Source organism: Natrix helvetica (assembly GCF_964273705.1).
Source record: "Natrix helvetica genome assembly, chromosome: 13".
NCBI lineage: Eukaryota > Metazoa > Chordata > Lepidosauria > Squamata > Natricidae > Natrix > Natrix helvetica.
This window is the reverse complement of record NC_138557.1, coordinates 5,274,622-5,298,234: the sequence shown is the minus strand read 5'-3', so window position 1 is coordinate 5,298,234 and position 23,613 is coordinate 5,274,622. Positions and strand designations below refer to the sequence as shown.

At 45.8% G+C, this 23,613-nt stretch overlaps 1 protein-coding gene across 3 annotated transcripts in view; it reads right to left on the bottom strand.

The window, feature by feature from the left end:
• The window catches only part of USP42 (ubiquitin specific peptidase 42), a 32,493-nt gene extending 12,057 nt beyond the window's left edge, over positions 1 to 20,436 (bottom strand). For 2 of the 3 annotated variants that reach the window (XM_081965463.1, XM_081965465.1), the window contains exons 1-10: positions 20,271 to 20,436; positions 10,578 to 10,824; positions 8,974 to 9,174; positions 8,753 to 8,863; positions 7,312 to 7,414; positions 7,140 to 7,207; positions 6,946 to 7,016; positions 5,819 to 5,901; positions 4,558 to 4,669; positions 3,171 to 3,311 (exon numbers count right to left, since the gene is read on the bottom strand). In XM_081965463.1, coding sequence (XP_081821589.1) covers positions 3,171 to 3,311; positions 4,558 to 4,669; positions 5,819 to 5,901; positions 6,946 to 7,016; positions 7,140 to 7,207; positions 7,312 to 7,414; positions 8,753 to 8,863; positions 8,974 to 9,174; positions 10,578 to 10,815 — 1,128 coding nt within the window. In that variant the 5' untranslated portion in view covers positions 10,816 to 10,824; positions 20,271 to 20,436. Of the gene's footprint in view, positions 1 to 3,170; positions 3,312 to 4,557; positions 4,670 to 5,818; positions 5,902 to 6,945; positions 7,017 to 7,139; positions 7,208 to 7,311; positions 7,415 to 8,752; positions 8,864 to 8,973; positions 9,175 to 10,577; positions 10,825 to 19,576; positions 19,739 to 20,270 lie in introns of those variants that run through there. The other variant, XM_081965464.1, reaches the window with a different exon arrangement.
• Between the last annotated feature and the right edge of the window lie 3,177 nt (positions 20,437 to 23,613).

The window sequence follows — 23,613 nt, the reverse complement described above, 5'->3', positions numbered from 1 at the left end:
GGGAGGCAAAGCAAAACCTCCACTCAGCATCTTAGATCCATCTTAGTGGCAAACCTATGGCACATGTGGCAGAGGTGGCACGCCTGTGGGGTGGGGTGGGGGGGACGGCAGCGTCCCTCCCATGTCAGATCTCCGTGGCGTTTCTTCCGTGAGCTTCTGTTTCCCTGCAAACGGCAAAACAGAAGCTCACGAAAGAAAAAGATCTTACCTCTCGCTCACGCTGCCAGTGTTGGGATGCCCCACCTCCCGCCGGCCAGCTCTGCTGCGCATGCGCACACCTTTTAGCTTGGGCTTGCGCATGTGCGCATTTTGGGCACTTGGTGCCTAAAAGGTCTGCCATCACTGTCTTAGATGGCTAGCTTCCTTAGACATCAAATGATAACATCTATCCTATACGACTCTAGAGTGCCACACTATGGTGATTCTATCATGGTTTTTACCTTAGTTTAATATTTTATATTAAAATATATCTTGATCCATCCATCCGTGTTTCCCAGAAAACAAGGCAGGGTCTTCAATATAATTTTTGCTTCAAAAGACCCATTAGGCTTATTTTCCAGTTCGGTCTTATTTTGGGAGAAATACGGTACTAATTGCATCTCTCCAGCTGACGATCTTAAATGGGGTTTATTTTGGGGGTAGGGCTTATATTACAAGCATCCTGAAAATTCATGTGAGGGCTTATTTTCCGGGAACTGCAGCTCATCTATCTTATCATCCTGTTTTCCCGAGAATAAGACCTCCCCGGAATAATAAGCCCAATCGGGGATTTGAGCGCAGGCACTAACATAAGCCCTCCCCTAAAATATTTAAACGCATGCACAGCTGGTCCCCACCATTTCCCGGGGAGCGGAAAAGGGGAAACGTGCCTCACGCATCCCACATGCACCTGCCATCCACGCGGAAAGGCCTCACCGAGGATGCTGCTGCAAACCCTAGCTACAGTGCCCCTTTTCTTAGTGGCGGCCGCAAAGAGAGCGGTAGGCCCAGCAACGCTAGGGCTGGCAAGAGTGTGCCAGAAACAGAGGGAGAACTTCCAGCCTTCCCTGGATCAGCTGATCTGTGGGCCGAGGTCAAAGGGCCTTCTGCACCTCAAAAATAATAAGACCTCCCTGAAAATAAGGCCAAGCGCTTATTTGGGGAGTCAACCCTGTCTTATTTTCAGGGAAACACGGTATCCATACACACACAAACAAATCTGTCTCTGTGTGTGTCTTATTTGCTGATGACTTAAACTTATATTTGTGTTTGCAAGTATAATTTGCTTCCTTAGCATTGTATGTCAGAGACTGCATGACCTCTGCTGATGCTAAATAAAATAAAATAAAAACTCCAAATCCCCCTGCGCCTTCTTTATTTAAAGAATGGCTATGGCTCCCACCGAGACAATACAATCCAATAGCAGAGTTGGAAGGGACCTTGGAGGTCTTCTAGTCCAACCTCCTGCCTAGGCAGGAAACCCTATACCGTTTCAGACAAATAGCTATCCAACATCTTCTTAAAGACTTCCAGTGTTGGGGCATTCACAACTTCTGGAGGCAAACTGTTCCACTGGTTCATTGTTCTAACTGTCAGGAAATTTCTCCTCACTTCTAAGTTGCTTCTCTCCTTGATTAGTTTCAAGGAGAGATATTAGATATCAGAGGCATCTTTTCAAACTAAAACTGGGGGGTGGAAAACCAAGCCTGTTGCTTCATTTAGAACCGGACTCTACCAGATGTTTCTCTTCTAGAAGGGGATGCAACTGGTGGTCAGCCAAAAAGAGATAAAAATTCTTCCATGCCGCAGATGTTACATGGCTGTTCAGCGTCAATGAAGGAGGCCCAGCCCGTTTCAAAGCCCTTCGTCATTTTTGCAGGAAAATATACAGTCACGCACATCCTTAAAGATGCCCAACTATCTCAGATACTCCAGATGACAATAGAGAAAATGAGGAAAGGTTCTTCGGAAAGACTCCGGCTCTATTTTAACTGGAAAAATAAATTCCTTTTTCTTTTTTAAGGCTGGTGGGAGGAGAAACGCCTCCCTCTACTGGATTTAAGTGAAATAGATACTGTACTAAACAATCAAATAATTTTCTTTAGCAACAGGAGAAGGGAAAGGATTCCAGAAAGAAAGAAAAAAAGAGAGACTCGTATAGCCTTACCTTTGGGAGCAAGCATTTAGTAAAAGTCTAAAAATCAGCACAAATTTCTCGAGAGCAAGAATTGCCTTAAAAGCAGTGTATCTCAACCTTGGGCAACTTGAAGCTGTGTGGATTTTAACTCCCAGAATTCCCCAGCCAGCGAGCAAGGGTTGAGAAACACCACCTGAGACAATTAAAGGCCAGGGTTTTTACATTTTACACTGGTTTGGGTTAATTGCTGCAGCCCGCCAACAGCGGCCAGCGGATCTGGCAGCAGATTCGGACAGTGAGGAGGTTGGGGAGGAACATGGGCCAGTCCTGGAATCTGGGGAAGGCTTGGAAGAGGGCTCTGTGTTGGAGGCGGAGGCGGGGTCGAGGCCGTCCAACAGTTATCAGCTGCCTTCGGAGTCGGAGATCAGTGGGGCAGAAGAACAGCTGGAGCCTGTTCCCAGTGTGCGCGTGTGCCGAGCTGCCAGGAAAAGGGAACAGCTAAGGAACAAGGGTCAGCTCAGGAGTAAAGGCACAGGTGGGTGGTGAATGGCCGCTCCCAGAGGGAATAAAGAGGAGCGAAAGGGGAGTGGAGTTTGCAGGAGACGATTAGTTCAATTCATTCGGGGGAAGATCTGTTCCTGACTTCTTGCCAAGGAATTGCTGCTACAGCTTGGAGTTTAGAAGATATCGGCTTGGCATTCTCTCCAAGCCTGATAAAGGTCTGTAGTTATGAAATCTCACGAGAGATTGTTGGCCGGGACTTTGCTGGAGAGGAATTCCCTTGAACCTAAATAAAAGGGGGTGTTATCAGGACGAGGAGTTGGCTTCGTGTTTTGGGGAAGCCTAGGTCAGGACATTAATGCCTTCCCGTAGCAATGACCTCAGAGTTATGGCTTGGTGGAATCAAATATTCTTCATTGTGACAACAAGTTGGGCTGCGTCCTGTGGCTATCACCCGTTTCAAATGGGTCATATTATTAGGGTCATACGCTCTGAGACAACTTCTTGAACGGTGGGAGAACAATAAGAAGAGAAAAGAGAAAAACATGCTTACCTTTATGTAGCAGTAATAATGTCCCGCGTGACAGCTGAAGCCCGTATGGACTAGGACTGCATAAAGTGCATAAATGATTGGTTCTCCATTGGGTTGAGACATGTATGGTCGGATATCTAAATATTCTGGGTATTTCACTTCCTAAACCAGAGAGAGAGAGAGGTGTGTTTCTGAATTTGCATGCAAAATCCCATTTAAAACACTCACAGAGAAAAGCAACCTCGTAAATATTAAACTTTTATGCTTATCTCTACGGAGGACATCGGTTCACACGATGTTTGTGAAAATGCCACCAAAAGAATAAGATAGAACAGAATAACAAGAGTTGGAAGGGACCTTGGAGGTCTTCTAGTCCAACCCCCTGCCTAAGCAGGAAACCCTATACCATTTCAGACAAATGGATATCCAACATCTTCTTAAAGACTTCCAGCGTTGGGGCATTCACAACCTCTGGAGGCAACTTCTGTTCCACTGATTAATTGTTCTGTCAGTAAATTTCTCCTCAGTTCTAAGTTGCTTCTCTCCTTGATTAGTTTCCACCCATTGCTTCCTGTTCTACCCTCAGGTTCCTTGGAGAATAGCTTGACTCCCTCTTCTTTGTGGCAACCCCTGAGATATTGGAAGACTGCTATCATGTCTCCCCTGGTCCTTCTTTTCATTAAACTAGACATACCCAGTCCCTGCAACCATTCTTCATATGTTTTAGTCTCCAGTCCCCTAATCATCTTTGTTGCTCTTCTCTGCACTCTTTCTAGAGTCTCCACATCTGTTTAACATCGTGGCGACCAAAACTGGATGCAGGATTTCAGTGAGTGACCCCCGAGCATCTCACACCGGCTCTTCTTTTAACCACTGTTCATTTAACTCAAAACCTTTTAATGCAATCCTTTAGCTGGTTTAATTTTCAGCTGGGTGGGGTACTTTCATAGATACAAGTAGCCCTCTACTTACTGCCACAACGGAGCCAAAAATTACTTTTGCTTAACGATACAGTTGTTAAGTGAGTTTTGCCCCGCTTTATGACCTTTCCTGCCATAGTTGTGAAGGGCAATCACTGCAATTCTTAAATTAGCAATAACGATTGTTAAGTGAAGCCGGCTTCCCCGTTGACTTTGCTTGTCAGAAGGTCAGAAAAGGGGACTCACGTGACCCCGGGGGCATTGCGACCGTCATAAACATGAATCAGCTGCCAAGCATCCAAATTTTGACCACAGGGATGCTACAACGGTTGTTAAATGTGAACAACGGTCATAAGTCACTTTCCCCTCCCTAGTGCCATTGTAACTTTGAACCGTCACTAAATGAATCATTGTAAGTTGAGGGCTACCTGTATTTCATTTATATTGCTAGAGGGCCACGCCATGACTGAAGGAAGATCGGGTCTTACCTTGGTGATTTTGCCACCACTGAAATTTGCAAACCGTTTGAGGGACAAGGTGAGGACATTTGAAGCCCGGTGTATCGTAAACCGCTTGGAGGCAGGAACCATTTTTTTACACCTAAAAACATAAGAGATTTCAGACTTATTTTTTTCTCTCACCATTTTGGGAGGTTTAACCGACTAACGTATTTTTCGGAGTCTAAGAAGCTCCGGAGTATAAGATGCACCTAGCTTTTGAGGAGGAAAGCAAGCAAAAAAAAAAATTCCACCTCTGCCTCCCAGCAATTTGCCTCCTTGCAGGACGCAGCATGTTTCAGTTTCAGCACAGCCGAATTAGCACAAGCAGCTGTGCTCCCGAGTCCCGACGGTCATCTGTTTCAGGCTGCAGGGATTGCTATAGCCTATTGCCGCCTCCACGCGCCCCATTTCTGGCCTCTGTGCTTCTGATCGGGTGGAAAATGGGGAGCGCAGAGGCCGAGAATGGGATGCGGAGGGCGAAAATGGGGCGCGTGGAGGCAGCAATAGGCAATGGAAATCCCTGCAGCTTGAAACAGCTGATGGTCGGGAGGCTGATCCAACCGACAATCAGCTGCTTGTGCTAATCAGGCTGTTTGTAGTTTGCTGCAAGGTGGCAAATTGCTCTGGGAGGCAGAGGCCAAAAGGTGGGGGCCGACGGGTGGGCAGGGGCTACATGCGGTGTATAAGATGCACCCAAATTTTCACCCTCTTTTTACGGGGTGGCAGAAAGTGTGTCTTATACTCTGAAAAATATGGCACTTTCTATTTGGAAATTAGTGTTTGAAAATGGGTTTAGATGTTCTTTAAAAGGCATGAAAGAGAGGTCAAATTATCCCTCTTTTCCTTCCACTCTTAAGACTCGTCCTCCTTCGAAATCTCCAAACTTGGGAACTTTAAGACTTCTGGACTTCAACTCCCAGAATTCCAGTTGAAGCTGGGGAACTCTGGGGGTTGAAGTCCACCCATCTTAAAGTTGCCAAGTTTGAAAAACAGTGCCCTAGAGATTACTGGGAGTGGGGCGGGGAGAGGGGGGAGATCTAGAGATCTTTTCATTTTCCGCGAAGGATGCCACATGCACTTAAGGAGCAAACACAGAGCAAAACAGATAGTTTATACATGCCATCCCTCACTAAACATACTATAGGATAGCAAAATCAGTTTGGCATTAAATACGAGGTTCTCTAACCAAGCCAGATGTAGAAGAGTTATCAATCAATGAATTACAAAACATAGGAATTCTTTTTCTTACTTGCTACATTTATATGCATTTTCTCCATCCAACTGTTCAGGCTTGACAAACTGTTCCAGAGCTTTGTTGACACTCTGAGCTGACTGGAAGGGAGGCAAAAACAAACAAACAAACATGCTGACTGAGGGAATTCTGGGAGTCGAAGTTCACAGTTCTTAAAATTGTGAAGGTTGAGAAACACTTGTCTAAGGGTGCAAGGGCTGGGATTAGAGAGCTGCTTTTCTGGGATGGACCCAGGGGTTGAAAAGAATGTCTAGATTTGTTCTTGCAAGCTACTGTGAAAAAAAAATAGCCTCAGGAACCGAGATCCACAATGAGCTATGACTTAATTGATGACAAAGTTCTTTGTGGTTGTGGTGACATGAGACAAACAACACATCTGCATACTTTGTGTCCTGATCAGTATACACTTCAGGAGCTCATGGCAGTGTGACAGAACACAATGTTGCTAGTTTCTGGACAAGATCTGTTTATATTGTACATATTTCAATCTTGTGTTCCGTATTTTAAATTCTATGTTACATAGTATGCCTTATTTTCATCGTGATGCTTCTCATAAATAAATGGAATAGAATAGAATAGAATGGAATGGAATAAAATAACAGAGTTGGAAGGGACCTTGGAGGTCTTCTAGTCCAACCCGCTGCTTAGGCAGGAAACTCTAAAACCACTTCAAACAAGTGGATATCCAACATCTTAAAAACGTACATCTGTACAAAATACATCTACGAAATAATGGCCCTCACAAATGCACTGTGCTAAGTTTACTTATATACTTATAAGAAGAGGGAGTCAAACTATTTTCCAAGGCACCTGAGGGTAGAACAAGAAGCAATGGGTGGAAACTAATTAAGGAGAGAAACAACTTAGAACTGAGGAGAAACGTCCTGACAGTGAGAACAATGAATCAGTGGAACAGAAGTTGCCTCCAGAAGTTGTGAATGCCCCAACACTGGAAGTCTTTAAGAAGATGTTGGATAGCCATCTGTCTGGAACGGTATAGGGTTTCCTGCCTAGGCAGGGGGTTGGACTAGAAGACCTCCAAGGTCCCTTCCAACTCTGCTATTGTATTGTATTGTACTTAAAAATGTGCAACAAACAAAGCAGCAAAGAAACCAAAAACATACCTTTATTTCCAATGTAATATCCAGATAGGGATCAAATGTGTCCGAAACACCTTTGCAATTCATGCATTTTACTGAAATTTTTTAAAAAAGGAGGGTTAACACACAAACGAAAGTTTTAAAAACTCAAGAGCTTTTTGAAATTCTCACTCCACTTTAAATAAACATTCAAAGAATGGAGCTCGTTAGGCGCATACCTCTAGATCTGAGATATCCTCCGAATATCTGATGGATAAAGGTGGTGGCTTGGGTGTGTCTGTCCAATCTAAAAAATACAGAGGCAGATCAGAGGAAACCTTAAAAAAAAAAACATCTATTTGCGAATGACAATAATCAAAGAAAAAATAATAATATGAATGGCCCACTTACTTGTTGCTACCGTTCAAACATGCTTTCTGCATCGCGTCGACGGTGTACCTTAGGAATTCGTGAGCATCTTCCTGGTTACCGAAACGGAAATGTTTTGCTATTCCTAGAAAAGTAGAGGAGAACATCACGTTACGGATCCTGGGATCGCTTTCCTAAGGGAATCAAAATCAAAGTGCAGAACACATGACTGAGCATGAGCCAAACCCACCGTTACAGCGTTTTACTTTTTATTAGGTTCATAAGGCTGAATCGCTTTGTTTTGTTTTAACGCTGTAAGCCTCCCAGGGTCGGCTTGTGATCGAGATGGCGGCAAATAAATTTAGTATAAACAAACAAACAAAACAAAACACCCCTCCCAGGGAGAGGACAATCAATTAAAGGCAGAAGGAAATTTGTGCTACCCGAAGCAGAAAAACTAGACTCTGTAATGCTTTGTACCAAAGAGTATCAACCTTGTTAACTCTCAAGACACTTTTTCCCCTATGTATTCAAAATGGACTATCTATCTATCTATACATCCATCATCTCTATCCATTCATTATCTATCTATCTATCTATCTATCTATCATCTATCTATCTATCTATCATCTATCTATCTATCATCTATCAATCCATCTATCTATCATCTATCCATCATCTCCATCTATTATCTATCTATCTATCTATCTATCTATCTATCTATCTATCTATCTATCATCTATCTATCATCTATCTATCATCTATCTATCTATCTATCTATCTATCTATCTATCTATCTATCTATCTATCATCTATCTATCTATCATATCTATCTATCAATCAATCCATCTATCTATCATCTATCCATCTATTATCTATCTATCATCTATCTATCTATCTATCTATCTATCTATCTATCTATCTATCATCTATCTATCATCATCATCAGTCTATCTATCTATCTATCATCTATCTATCTATCATATCTATCTATCTATCAATCAATCCATCTATCTATCATCTATCCATCATCTCTATCCATGTATTATCTATCTATCTATCATCTATCTATCTATCTATCTATCTATCTATCTATCTATCATCTATCTATCATCTATCTATCTATCTATCTATCTATCTATCTATCATCTATCTATCTATCTATCTATCTATCTATCTATCTATCTATCTATCTATCTATCTATCTATCTATCCATCCATCCATCCGATCTATCTATCCATCAGAATTTCTTTTTCTAATGCGTGGCCGTTTGTTCACAAAACAAAAGGACAATAAAGGTTATGTTATGTTATCTTACCTTATCATATCATCTTTTCTTTTTGAGGGGGGAGGGAAATTTAAAGAACCAAGATTCACAGCGGCATAAAGCACAACTATTGTGTCTACGGGGTTTTTTGGTGGCCAAGGGGGGCCAATGGCAGCTCAAAACCTGCCTGCCAACCACGGTCTAAGTTCACTTACGTCTAAGTTCATTTATGACAGACATCGGCTTGATGACGGTGCCGGAATTGGACAGAGCTTGGTTGATGTGTCCTTGCATGGTGCACATCATGCAAAATCCTTGTTCGTGACCTGCACGCAAAGGGGGAAAGGAAAAGAGATATATAGCCGGTACATTTCCAACGCAGGCTTTCCTTTTTTTTAAACGGTTAGGAAGAAAAGGCATGATGAAGCATACTCACAGTTTTTGGAGTGTTCGTAGGAGAGCATGTAGTTGGCGAGGGGAGGGGTGTACGTCAGGCACTGCAGAGCAGAGTTCAGGAAACAGGTATTGCCGAGATTTTGGAGACCAGCTCCAACCCGATGCATTTTTTGCCATTTCAAGCAAATCTTCTCTGCCGGAAAAAGAACCTTCTGGGGTGCTGCAATCCCATCACCAATAACTGTCAGAAATCAAGAGATCAGGAAATAATTATGATTATGGGGGGAAAAGGTTGAACAGAACAGAATAACAGAGTTGAATTAGATTACAGATTAGCAGAGTTGGAAGGGACCTGGTAGGTCATCTAGTCCAACCCTCTCCCCCACCTGAGCAGGAGACCCTACACCATTTCTGACAGATGGCAGTCCAGCCTCTTCTTGAAAGCCTCCAGGGATGAAGTTCCCACAACTTCCGAAGGGAACTTCTGTTCCATTGGTTGATTGTTCTCACTGTCAGAAAATTTCTCCTTATTTCCAGGTTGAGTCTCTCCTGGATCAGTTTCCATCCATTATTCCTTGTCTGGCCTTCGTGTGCTTTGGAAAATAGCTTGACCCCCTTCCTCTCTGGGGCAGCCCCTAAAATATTGGAAGACTACTCTCATGTCTCCCCTGGTCCTTCTCTTCCCTAGACTAGCCAGGCCCATTTCCTGCAACTGTTCTTCATAGGTTTTAGCCTCCAGTCCCCTAATCCTCCCAGTTGCTCTTCTCTGTACTTTTTCCAGAGTTTCAACCTCTTTTTTATAGTGTGGTGACCAAAACTGGATGCAGTACTCTTGGTTGTGTTGGAAGGGACCTTGGGGGTCTTCATTTCGGACAAATTTAGTTGTCCAATCTCTTCTTTAAAACCAGCCGTAAGTCATTTTTTTTTCTGTGCCATTGTAACTTCAAACGGTCACTAAACAGATGGTTGTAAGTTGAAGATGACCCGTACTGCAACTTTTTAAGTGTTTTTTTTTGTTTGAGTCGATAAACACTATTGGATGTTATCATTATATTTTTTGTAAGAAATAAAAAGAACAGAGGATCGCCCAAGACAGCACTTGCAAATAACCAGGGTAGGAATAATATAGTAATTTAAAGGAGAATATTTGTAGCTCAGGATTTAAATGAGGTTCTTAACACTGACGTTACCTAGTCTGCTAGAAAATAACTAAGCTCAGGGAGCACCAAGGATCCCAAAGTCCTTCCCCTCTCCTCCACAAACCCCCTTCTAGCACTGATGATGTTACGTAGTGTGGTAGTGAAATGTCTGCAAGAAAACAACCAGGCTCAGAGACCACCAAGGACCCCACAGTCCTTCCCCTTCTCCTCCTTTCCACAAAGTCTACTCCCTTCTAGTACTGATGATGTTACCTAGTTCGGTAATCAAATGTCTGCAAGAAAAGAATGAAACTCAGAAATTGCCAAGGATGCCAGAGTCCCTCCCCCTTCTCCACAAACCCCCTTCTAGCACTGGTGCTGTTATCTAATGCGGTAATGAAATGTCTGTAAGAAAAGAACCAAGCTCAGCGAGCCTCCCTGGGACGCTTTATATAATAATTTAAAAAGGTTTCTCTGGGCTTTTAAATGCGGTCTCATCACTCACCCAGCTCTTTGGCAGAAGGCTTGCATTTATCTGGTCCCGATGTATTGGAATACACCGCCGCTCCCGGCACGGGTTCCAACGAGATCTTGTGCTTCGGAGCCTCTAACGAAGAAGAGACGGCGACCCATCCTGTAGACCCTGAGTCCATGTCCCCGGAAGCTGGTGCCACAGAGTTGAAAGGTTGCTTCTCGGAAGCAGAGGCCTTGGAGGACTCGGTCGTCTTGTCAACTATGGTCATGGTTCATCTCTGGAAAAGAGAAGAGACAAGAAAGAAAGAAAAAAACCTTGAATGTGCGACAGAAGGAACAAATGTTGCAGACTTCAGAGAAATGGGTAAAGGTTCCCCTCGCACATATGCGCTAGTCGTTCCCGACTCTAGGGGGCGGTGCTCATCTCCGTTTCAAAGCCCAAGAGCCAACGCTGTCTGAAGACGTCTCCCTGGTCATGTGACCGGCATGACTAAAAGGCAAAGGCGCACGGAACGCTGTTCCCTTCCCACCAAAGGTGATGCCTGTTTTTCTACTTGCATTTTTACATGCTTTCAAACTAAAGTTGGCAGAAGTTGGGACACGTCATGGGAGCTCACTCCGTTACGTAGCGCTAGGGATTCGGACCATCGAACTGCCAACATTTCTGGTCGACAAGCTCAGCGTCTTAGCCACCACATCCCACTCAGAGAAATACAACGGAATGAAGGGGGGGGGGGAGAAGGATTTGGTTCATTTAAAAGAGAAGAACGCAATCTCTTTTCCTCCACATCGGGGTTTCCAAACTTGGCAACTCTTAAGATTTTTTGGGGGGGAGTGTCTTCAAACTCCCAGAATTCCCCACCCGGGACCCCCTGTGATTTGACTGCGACAAACTAAGTGAAGTGCTGCTAACGAAGACTGATCCTTAATAGGAGACAACACCTTTCAACTCTCTTATTCTCTATCGTTTTGTTTTCAGTATTCAGGCTACTGAGAGTCTTCTAATAGTTTGGAAAGAGCAGCAGGCATTAAAAAAAACCAAAAACCTATGACAACTATATCTTAGTGACGGCTAACCTTTTTTGCTGTCGTGCGCCGAAAGCGCCCAGGGGCGTATCCCAAGAGCTTATCTGACTCAGTCCAATCAACGAGGGGATAAGGTCAACCCATCCTGGATACTCCTCCCCTCCCTATGGAGAAGAGCCCGTACCCATAATGCAATGTGCGCCCCCGTGAGCCCTGCCCCCTGTGCATGTGTGCATAACCCCCTCCGCTCCTCCCGCACAGGTGCGCAACCCCCGTATCCCTTTTGGGGCCTAGTAGGCCTAGCTGCAGCTCCTGGAACCGAAAATGGGCTGTGGGGGGAATGGGCCACCCCCTCCTGCTTCCCGTCCCTGCGCATGCACACGGAACCCCCTTTCCCCCTCCCAGACGTGCATATCTCTCGTATGCGCCCTGACGCCTGCACATTCGCAGCACCGACCCAAAGATCAGCTGGCTGGCCAGCGGGAGGCGCATAGACATGCGCGGTGGAGCTAAGCTGGGGCAATAGCTTGCGTGCCCGCTAAGAAGGGTCTGCCTGCCACCTCTGCCATAGGTTTGCCACCACGGCTATATCTCCTGACTCTGGAGTAGCCTTAGTTCCTCCAACAACTCAGTATTGTTGATTTTAAAAATAGCATTATTATTATTTTTAAAAGAAGTAACCAAAAATCCCCCCAATGACTTCCAATTAGATATTAGAAACCCAACTGTGGGTATTTTTTACTACTTGTAACTTAGTAACCTCGGTAAAATAACATCGAAGACACGGTTAAAACCCTCATGGTTTTACACTCAATCCAGACTTACAACAACCAGAAGGAAGACCAAAAATATCCGTCCAAAAGCTCTTGTCAGTGACTGGCCTTAAATTTTAAGCCTCTCTTTATGACCCAGTAAAAAAAATTGTCACCAAAGGATTGTTAAACCACCACACAATCCTCAACGCAAATCCTTCCCCTTAAACGAGCGTGGGGGGTTGTGAAAGCACCCCATAACGTAGTAAATCGTGGTTACAGGATGCTGCAACTAGTCGCAAACGCTTATCCTTTTATCCGTGACGGACTTACAACAAGGATAGATGCAGTGTCCCCCAGGACACTTTTCAAAAATGGGGAGGAAGCTACGCTTGGCTCCCAGCGATGGGAGAAACGGGGATTGCACCAAGACAAATCTTCACTGTCCTCCTTACACACAAACCCGATCGAGGTGTAGTTATTTTTCGCTCCGCCAGGTGAGTGAGTAAGGGGAGAGGAAGGCGAGAAGCCTGTCGGAGGGACTCCCCCGGTTTAAGTAACTTAGTAACGTCAATAAAACAACATGGAAGACAACAGTGAAACCTTCATCCTTTTACATTCAATCCAGACTTACAACAATGAGAAGGAAGACCCAAAATATCAGTCCAAAAGCTCTTGCCACTGACTGGGCTTTAAATATTAAGCCTGTCTTTGTGACCCTGTACAACGCAGTCACCAGAGGATTGTTAAACAACCACACAATCCCCAAGGCAAATCCTTTCCCTTAAATGGGCGTGGAGGGGGGGGGAATTGTGCCAGAAATCACCCCCAAAACATCGCGAACCGCAACTGGTCGTACATGCGAGCCGGGCGCCAGTAATGTGACCGTGTGACCGCAGGAGAAGGCAGTGGTCCTAATTTTGAGGATGTCTTAGGAGTAGCTTTAAAAAACAACAACACATCTGTTGAAACCTCTAATGGTTGTTAAATGACTGTTTGTTTGTTTTTTAACCCGAGGACTAGCTGTAATATTTAACTGGGTTCCCCAGAGAGAGCGGTCGTCGTATCTATGAAACCGGAAGGTGACTTACCTCGGTTTAGTGGCCGCTAGAGGAAATTAAACCAATGTATTGAACGTCCAGGGAAAGGAAGGCCACCATCTTTTTACTGGTCAACCTAATATTCTGTCGGTTTACCCAACAACGGCCCAGCCCCCGCTCGGAACTCACACGCACACCTAAGTCACGTGAAGAGCGAGGGAATCAACAGATGCATCACTAACTGCCTTTGGGACCGTACGGGCAGTCGTCTCGACTTACGACCACGACGTGAGCCCCAAAATTCCCGCGGCTGAGAAATCGGTTGAGTGAGTTTTGCCCCGTTTCACCTTGCCGGATTGGTTAAGCGAACCGCTGCAGTTGGGAAAGGAGCTTAACACGGTCGTTAAGTGAATCCCCCGCTGAGCCCCGTTGCGGAGGGAGCTCTGCCCCGTTTCGCAATCTTTCTCGCCAGACGTTGCGACGTGAATCCGGCCTCCCCGTTGACTTCGCTGGTCGGAGGGTCGCAAATGGGGATTTTACGTGACCTCGGGTCACAGCGACGGCCGTCAATGAGAGTCGGCTGCCAAGTGCCCGAATTTCAATCACATGACCCTGGGGATGCGTCAATCACTTTTTTTCACTGCCATTGTTAACTTTGGGCAATCCCTAAGTCAGGGGTGTCCAAACTTGGGAACTTTAAGACTTGTGGACTTCAACTCCCAGAATTCCCCAGCAGCCGGCTGGGGAATTCTGGGAGTTGAAGTCCACAAGTCTTAAAGTTCCCAAGTTTGGACACTCCTGCCCTAAGTGAACTGTTGTTAAGTCGAGGACTACATGTAATTAAACGGTCATATAAATTAAGGGTCCCCAACCTTTCGGACCTCGGGGACCACTCAATTCATAATTTTAAATCTCGCGGATGACTAATAGGATCTGCCTAATGACCGGCTGGGTGGGCGTGGCTAGGTGGTCATGTGACTGGATGGGAGTGGCCAACTCAAAGTCACTCACATCAAGGGGCGCCTCGCTGGCCTCTACTCGTCCTTCCCCTCCCCAGCCACTCATCGCTTGCCCATCTGGGCTCCGTAGGGCCCCAACAGGAAGCAGTTGCTGGAGCTAAGCAGCCCCCAGGAGAAAGAGTTGGCAAAACAGCTCAGTTCAAATTGGATCTAGCCGAGAAGGAGGCTCAGCAGAAGCACCTCACTGAGGACTACAAGCATGGGCTCTCCAAGCAGAGGGAAGACCTGCAGGAGTGCAAGGACGGGGACCGGCGCCTGGCTCCAGGAAAAAAAAAAACGAGCACGTTCTCGGAAATCCTTATTAAATCGCATTTCCTTCACAGAATTATAAGGCTCTCAAATTACCAAAATTGCACAATCAGAGAACAAAAATCCGACTGAGAATGGAGCCCCTGCACCGACATGCTCAAGGATTTTACTCATTTCCTGCGTGAGGCTGTTTGCTCTTCATCCGAACAGCAATGAAAGCACATGGGGAATGCTCCTTTTCCCCATTAACTAGGAAAGGTACAATGTAATTAAAAAAAAAAGAGGCAAATTGGGACATGAGGGTAGAAGTTTCAACTGCTACCCTCAAAACGACGTTGTAGGGCATTGCACACCAGAATGACTACACAAGGATAGTTTGTTCCCGGACGCCATCACTCTGCTAAACAACTAATTCCCACAACACTGTCAAACTATTCACTATGGCTGCATTACTATTCTTCTTCTCATCCTTCCTAGTACCTCTCTCTTCCCACTCAGGACTATAACATGTTGCTTGTATCTTTACAATGCTCATTAGTAACCCCACGACTTTCACTAAGTGTTGTATCTTATGATTCTTGATGAATGTGTTCTATTTTATTTTTCTTTATGTACACTGAGAGCCTTTGCACCAAAGAGAGATTCCTTGTGTGTCCAATCACACTTGGCCAATAAAGAATTCTATTCTATTCTATTCCATTCCATTCTATGCTATTCTACCTTACCCTACCCTACTCCATATTCTATTCTATTCTATTATTCTATTCTATTCTATTCTACTCTACAACAGAAAGGAGGGAAAGGAAGTGAGAGAAAGAAAGAAAGAGAGAAAGAAAGAGAAAGAAAGAGAGGAAGGGATGCTTCTACCAAGTAAGCAAACCACAAGATCCATCTGCAAACAAGACCTTTTGTCTGAAATGGTGTAGGGTTTCCTGCCTAAGCAGAGGATTGGACTAGAAGACTTCCAAGGTCCCTTCCAACTCTATCACTCTATTCTATTCTATTCAACAGAACACATCTTACAGTAGAACAAATGCCAGGATAAAATACTGCATTCAGTTTTGGTAATGTGGAGACTCTAGAAAGAGTGCAGAGAAGAGCAACAAAGAGGATTAGGGGACTGGAGGCTAAAACATATGAAGAACGGTTGCAGGAACTGGGGATGTCCAGTTTAAGGAAAAGAAGGACTAGGGAAGACATGATAGCAGTCTTCCAATATCTCAGGGGCTGCCACAAAGAAGAGAGAGTCAAGCTATTCTCCAAGGAACCTGAGGGTAGAACAGGAAGCAATGGGTGGAAACTAATCAAGGAGAGAAGCAACTTAGAACTGAGGAGAAATTTCCTGACAGTTAGATCAATGAATCCGTGGAACAGCTTGCCTCTAGAAGCTGTGAATGCTCCAACACTGGAAGTCTTTAAGAAGATGTTGGATATCCATTTGTCTGAAATGGTATAGGGTTTCCTGCTTAGGCAGGGGGTTGGACTAGAAGATCTCCAAGGTCCCTTCCAACTCTGCTATTGTATTGTATTGTAACCTAGAATTATTTTAGGGACCGAGATGTGGATAAATGTAAACTTCTAGCAAAAACAAAAAACACCACCTCCCACTTACTCCAATTCTATTTTTAAGTAAAACAAGCCCAGGGTTCTCCACTTTTGATTCTAATCTGTTTCATTTTCTAATTCTTTTCCCTCCTCCAGCTTTGATGCGTAGCCTGAATATTTCCAACAGACGCTTTTTACAACTAAGTTAACTGGTTCTCTTAACGGATCTGATCTCTGTTGGGCCCGCCTGGGGAAAAAAAAGCAGTTCACTTGCAAGGAATATTTTGTGTGTTTTGAGGGCGCCTTTGAGGTAGATTTACGGTCATGGTTTCAGAGTTACGAGGAATCATTTACGCCAACAGAGGCTAACATTTCTATGAAGCTGCTCAGAGAAGTAATCAGTCTAGAGCAGGGGTGTCCAAACTTGGGAACTTTAAGACTTGTGGACTTCAACTCCCAGAATTCCCCAGCCAGCATCTGGCTGGGGAATTCTGGGAGTTGAAGTCCACAAGTCTTAAAGTTCCCAAGTTTGGACACCCCTGCTCTAGAGTGAAAGCAAGCAGGCCATCTATAAAAAGCTGATTTCCTTTAGTCCTGGAAGTTACGGAAGCATCTGACAGGCCCTTCCTTTGAGGCACGAATCCTTATGTGGGAAGGAAAAACTGTAATCCCCATCCCGTTCTCAGTTACAGGTAGTCCTTGACTTACAGCCGTCCATTTAGTGACTGTTCTTTCAGTTATGGCACTGAAAGAAGAGACATGACCGTCCTTTAACTTACAACAGTTGCAGCATCCCGTGATAAAAATTCATTCGCTTGGCAACGGACTCACACTTATGACGGCTGGCAGCATCCCTGCGGCCTCACGATCAAAATTCGCCCCCTTGGCAATTGACTCACACTTATGATGGTTGCAGTATCCTGGGGGGCGGGGGTTTCCACGCGATCCCCTTCAGCGATCCACTTAAGAATAGAAGAACAGAGTTGGAAGGGACCTTGGAGGTCTTCTAGTCCAACCCCCTGCTCAGGCAGGAAACACTTAACAACCGTGACAGGAAAGGTCGTAAAATGGGGTGGGGGCGAGGAGAGAATTCGCTTAACAAATGTCTCGCTTAGCAACGGGAATTTTGGTTATAAGTTGAGGATGATCTGCACATTACAGCGGGTCCCGAATGGCTCGGACGATGAACAATTTGGGTGCTGACCCCAAAATCTGCTAAATGTTTCACTCACGTCACGAACACATCCTCGGGTGCCGAATAAACACAGCCACGGCGATTTCCCCTTCTGTGCCATTTGTGTGTGTTTGTGTGCGCGCGCGCGCATGCGCAGTTTGTCTTGCTTCTGGTCACGACCAAATCGGGTGCCAACCAAAGTCCTGGAACGGATTACGGTCAGCACCCGAAGTCCCACTGTACCTTGGTTATATTACCAAGTATTTTACATGGTATATTCATATATTGGTATATTACCAATTATTACCATGTGTTGTGGCTGCATTAAAGGCAAAAGCCATTTCATCTCTACACGTCACTCAGCAAAAGTCCATGCAGGAGAAAGATTTGCCACCCTTGTCCGAATTTGGTGGCATCTGCTACAACATTTCACGAATAGGGAAAGAGAGAAATAGGAGAGTGCCAACTGGGGCCTGAGATGCCACAGAGAATGGGCAGCCCCGGCCTGGCTTAATTTCCATCCCCACCAACCCAAGGCCTGATTCCTAGGCGCAGGGGGCAGGAAAGGAAAGACAAGACAAGACGGGACTGTAAAGGAATCACTCTTGGTTTGAGAGGCAGTGGCCATGGCAACCAAGCGTGGAAGAAACGCACCAATGACACAAGTGACTTTAAAAGTCACCCCTTTCAGAGGGCCCAGGGAGGAATGTGGACAGGGCAAGGAAAGGAGGCAAAAGTGATGGTAAGTAATGCCAAGGGAAAGATCAGGCAGGCTGGAAGGGGAGAGAGAGAGAGGGAGGGAGGGAGGGAGGGAGGGAAAGAAAGAAGACAGGCTGCTGACAAACTAAAGGAGAAGTGGGATTTATTTGCTCAAAATAGGGGTGACTCCAAAAGAGGGAGCAATGATAGATACAGTGTGAGCATTCAGGTGAAACCTGCAGAGGTAGGAGATGAAATAATTCAGAAGTGCTCAAACAAAGGCGGACAAGGGTGGGGAAGAGGGGGAGAGAGAAAGAGAAAGAGAGAAAGAGAGAGAAAGATGGAGAAAGAGAGGGAGGGATGCTTCTACTGGTACCAAACAAGCAACCCACAAGCTCTCTTTGCCAACAAGGTCTCTCTTTTGATTGACCATTTTCACACTTACAGGATCCCCAGGGTCCCACCATCAAATTTGGGTGCTTGGCAATTGGTCCACAGCTCATAGTTGTCCAGGAGTCATGTGATCCTTTTGTAACTTTCTGACAAGCAAAGTCAAAGGGGAAGCCAGATTCCCTTAACAATTGCAGTGATTCATTCAACAACCGTGGCAGGAAAGGTTGTAAAATGGGGCAAAATTCACCTAACAAAGTCTCCCTTAGCAACAGGGATGGAAGGAGGGAGAGGAAGAGGGAGGGAGAGAGAGAGAGAGGGGGGAAAAAAGGGAGGGATGCTTCTACCAACCAAGCAACCCACAAGCCTTCTTTGCAAACCAGATCCCTCTCTGCCTAAAAGATCTCTGTTTACAAGATCCCTCTTTGCACAACAGATCCCTGTGCCAACAAGATCCTTCTCTGCAAACAAGGCCCGTGTGCCAACAAGATCCCTCCCTGCAAACAAGATCCCTTTTTGCAAATAAAATAGCTTTCCAAACAAGATCCCTCTTTGCCAACAAGATCTCTCCCTGCAAACCAGATCCCTCAGCAAACAAAACCCGTGTACAAACCAGATCCCTTTTTGCCAACAAGATCCCTCCCTGTAAACAAGATCCTTATCTGCAAACCGGTGTGCAAACCAGATCCTTCATTGCCAACCAGACCCCTCCCTGTAAACAAGATCCTTATCTGCAAACAAGACCCCTGTGTGCAAACCAGATCCCTCTTTGCCAACAAGATCCCTCCCTGTAAACAAGATCCTTCTTTGTAAACAAGATCCCTGCATGCAAACAAGATCCCTCTTTGCAAACCAGATCCCGCTCTGCCAACCAGATCCCTTTGCCAACCAGATCCCTCCCTGTAAACAAGATCCTTATCTGCAAACCAGATCCCTTTATGCCAACCAGACACCTCCCTGTAAACAAGATCCTTCTCTGCAAACAAGACCTCGGCGTGCAAACCAGGTCCCTCTTTGCCAACAAGATCCCTCCCTGTAAACAAGATCCTTCTCTGCAAACAAGATCCCTCTCTGCCAACAGGATCCCTCCCTGCCTACAGGATGCCTCTGTGCAAACCAGATCCCTCCCTGCCAACCTTTGTGCCCCCACGTGTAGACTCCGCCGACCCGCAGCCCGGGGCGGTCTCCTTCTCCAGCAAAAGCCCCGGCGGGCGGCCTTCCAAGGAGCTGGGCGGGCGAAGAGCTCCCACCGGCGGGCAGAAAGGCGGCTGGGGCACCGGCAGAGGCAAACCTTCAGCCCCACCCCCAAATCCGCCATCCAGGTGCGCTCATTGTTCGCAGCCGCAGGTAAGCCGGGGGGGGGAGAGGAGGGGGGGAAGAAGCAAGGTCAGCGGGGGACCCGAGGGACCTCCGAGCCCCCTCCCCCGGCAGGAGGGTCTGCCCTGCAAAGCCCATCATCCCCTGCAGGCCGGGGAGGTGGGGGGAGGAGGGGAGACCCGCAGGAGAGAGCCCGCCAAAACAAGGCGGGAGGGGAGGGGGAGCGCGGAGACCCCCCTTCCCCGAGGAGCCCCCTCCCCAGCCCTGCAGGAGGAGGAGGAGGAGGAGAGGCCCCCCCTCCCGCAGGAGGGGCTCCCGAATGCCCCCCCCGGGCCGCGTGGGCGGGGGTGGGGAGGCGGCGGCGTGGGCGGGGCCTGGGAGGGCGGGGGGGGCGCTCCTGGCTCAGCAGGGGGGCGGGCCGGGGCCAGGCCGGAGCTGAGGAGGCCGGCGGCGGCCTAGCCTGCTTTTCCCACCCGGCTCTCCCCGCCCGCCTTTCCCGCCGCTGGAGTTTACCTGGCTCGGCGCTGCTGGGTCGCTCTTGGCCTCAGCCCGCCCGCTCGCCTGCCCGCCCGCTCCGCCTCCGCCTCCTGCTTCGCCCGTGTCGGGGAACAATGACGTCCCCCGCTCCGCCCGGCCTCCTCGCATCCGGGCCTCCGCGGCCGGCGCGGCTCTGTGGGTCACACGGGGATCACGGGCGCCGCTGCGCCACCGTCGGGCGACAGGGGGCGCTCTCGTGGCGCGCGCGCGCAGGCGCCGGGGAGGGGCCGCCGAGGGGAGGGGCCAGCTGGCGCTCGGGAGGGAAAGAGAGAGAGAGAGAGAGAGAGAGAAAGGGAGAGAGAAAAAGATAGAAAGGAGAGAAAGAGGGAGAGAGAGAAAGAAAGATTGAGAAGGAGGGAGGGAGAAAGATAGAAATAAGGAGAGAAAGAGAGGGAGAGAGAAAGAAAGAGGGAGGGAAAGAGGGAGAGAGAGAGAGAGATGGAGAGAGAGAGAAAGGGAGAGAGAGAAAGAGGGAAAGAGAGAGAAAGGGAGAGAGAGAAAGATAGAAAGGAGAGAAAGAGGGAGGGAAAAAAAGAAAGATTGAGAGGGAGGAAGAAAGATAGAAATAAGGAGAGAAAGACGGGGAGAGAAAGAAAGGAGGGAAAGAGAAAGATAGAAAAATGGAGAGAGAGAAAGGGGGAGAGAGAAAGATAGAAAGGAAAGAGGGAGAGAAAGACAGAGAGAAAGAAAGATAGAGGAAGAAAGATAGAAATAAGGAGAGAAAGAGAGAGGGAGAAAGAGAGAGAACGAAAGATAGGGAGGGAGGAAGAAAGATAGATAGAGGGAAAGGTAGAAAGAGAGAGAGGGAAAGAGAAAGATAGAACAAGGGAGGGAAGAGGGGGAGAAAAAGTTAGAAAGAGGGAGAGAAAAATAGAACGAGGGAGAGAAAGAAAGGGAAAGAGATACAGCAAGAAAAAGAGAGAAAGAGAGGGAGGGAGAAAAAGATAGAGACAGAAAGATAGAAAGAGGGAAAGAAAGAGAGAGTGAAAGACAGACAGACAGAGAGAGAGAGAGATAAGAGAAAAATCATGTCCTAAGGTGCACTACCAACTTATAGGAGCTTAATCAAAATGGTGCAGACATCCCACGTTTCCTACTTATCTTTTTAAAAAATGACTTCCTGCTGAATTCACACTGTAGATCATCCCTAGTTTTATGTCTCCTGCATAAATCTCTCTGCTCTTGGGAAGAAAAAAACATGATAAGAGATGTGTGAATGTAGAACAGTGCTGGTTAATTTCACAAAAATTCAGATTTTCCTTTAATGGCAGGCCTTCATTTTTGAAATCTATTGGGTTTTGACAGGAGATTGGAAAATCCTCTAGAAAGTTGGTAGGAACTACAATGAGCGAAGAGATCAAAGTGAACAGGAGCGTCGATTGCAAATTTTTGTTACAGTTCATGAAAAAAACAGAAGGCTTCCCAACAGTATAATGTCCAATTACCAGGAAGATGTGATTTAATTAATCGCCTCTCTGTTTGCTGAGTTTCTGAACTGCATATTCCCCGGGGAAATGGATGGCCCCATTAACTTGACACAGATGCGTAAAATATGGCTTTTAAAAAAAAAGACGTCCTATTGAGTACTCATACAAATTAAAAGGCATATTTTCTACCAGATCCAAAAAAAAAGAACATTGTGGATGAAATTCAACAAAAACCAGTCTGGCTGAGCTTTAATGGGATTAATGCTGCATAGTTTTATCATGTAAGGTCCCCATCCACATTTAAATAAAATCATTGATCTGAATGCTGTGTTAGCAGCGGGAATGCATTTATTATTTCGGTGAAATGCAAATGATAAGGTTAGTTGTTCCCATTCATATTCATTTCGGACACAGGCGTGCTTTTAAAAACGTCTCCGGATATATGCTTGTTCCTATGCATCCTTCACTTGCTGGAAAAGGCTTTAGACCAGGGGTGTCCAAACTTGGGAACTTTAAGACTTGTGGACTTCAACTCCCAGAATTCCCCAGCCAGCGTGGCTGGCTGGGGAATTCTGGGAGTTGAAGTCCACAAGTCTTAAAGTTCCCAAGTTTGGACACCCCTGCTTTAGACTTACCTGCTTTGTATTTACCAGGCCTCATTTTATTGGACTCCGTGGGACAGGTGCTCCTCGATTTACGATCAGAATTGAACCCAAAATTTCTGTTGCTAAGTGAGGCGTTAAGTGAGCTTTGCCCCATTTATGACCATTCTTGTCAATGTTGTTAAGTGACTCACTGCAGTTGTTATGTTAGGTATATGTTATGTCAGTTGTTGTTAAATGAATTTGGTTCCCCCCGTTGATTTTGCTTGTCGGAAAGTGGCAAAAGGGGATCATTTGACCATGGGGATGCTGCAATAGTCATAAGAGTGAAAACGGTCATAAGTCAGGTTTTTTTCCAGTGCTGTTTTAACTTCGAATGGTCACTAAACAAACTCTTGTAAGTCAAGGACCACCTAATATTCTCCAAAAAAAAGAGAATCCATCACTCAATCAGAATAGAGCTGGAAGGGACCTTGGAGGTCTTCTAGTCCAACCCCCTGCTCAAGCAGGCGATCCTGTACCATTTCAGACCAGTGACTGTCCAGTCTCTTTTTAAAAGCCCCCAGTGATGAAGCTGACCGTGTGACCCACCACAGTCATCACAAATTTGATAATAACCCTAATTATCCTCGTCAACAAATAAAATCAGTTTTAAAAAAATAAAAATAAACAGTAACCCCTTCCATTGGGCAGCTTGCCCTCCCCTTCCCTAATGCCCTCAGGATTCCAGCTGGGGACTATGGGCAGTGTAGTGGCAGCCTGGCGTGCAAGCTAGGTGGATAAAAATGCCCAATCCAGCCTGAGCGTCTTCAATCAATCAATCAATCAATCATCAATCAGACTAGAGCTAGAAGGGACCATGGAGGTCTTCTAGTCCATCTCCCTGCCCATTTCAGACAAGGGATTGTCCAGTGTCTTAAAAGCCCCCTCCCCAGTGATGAAGCTGTGTGTGTGAAACCAACCACAGTCATCACAAATCTGAACCCTAATTATGATCAAATCAATAATAATATAATAATTGTAATTGTAATAATAGTAATACTAGTAATAATACATGTATTTATTATTTATTATTGGTGTTAATTGGTATTTGGACACATTTTTAAATGTTCCGTTGACTTGAGGTTCATGTTTAATGAATAAAATAATAATTACAATAATAATAAACAATAAATGTGTGTGAGACCAGCCACAGTCATCACAAATCTGAAAACCTTAATTATGATCAAGTCCATAATAATAGTAATAATTATAATTGTAATAATAGTAACACTTGTAATAATCCATGTA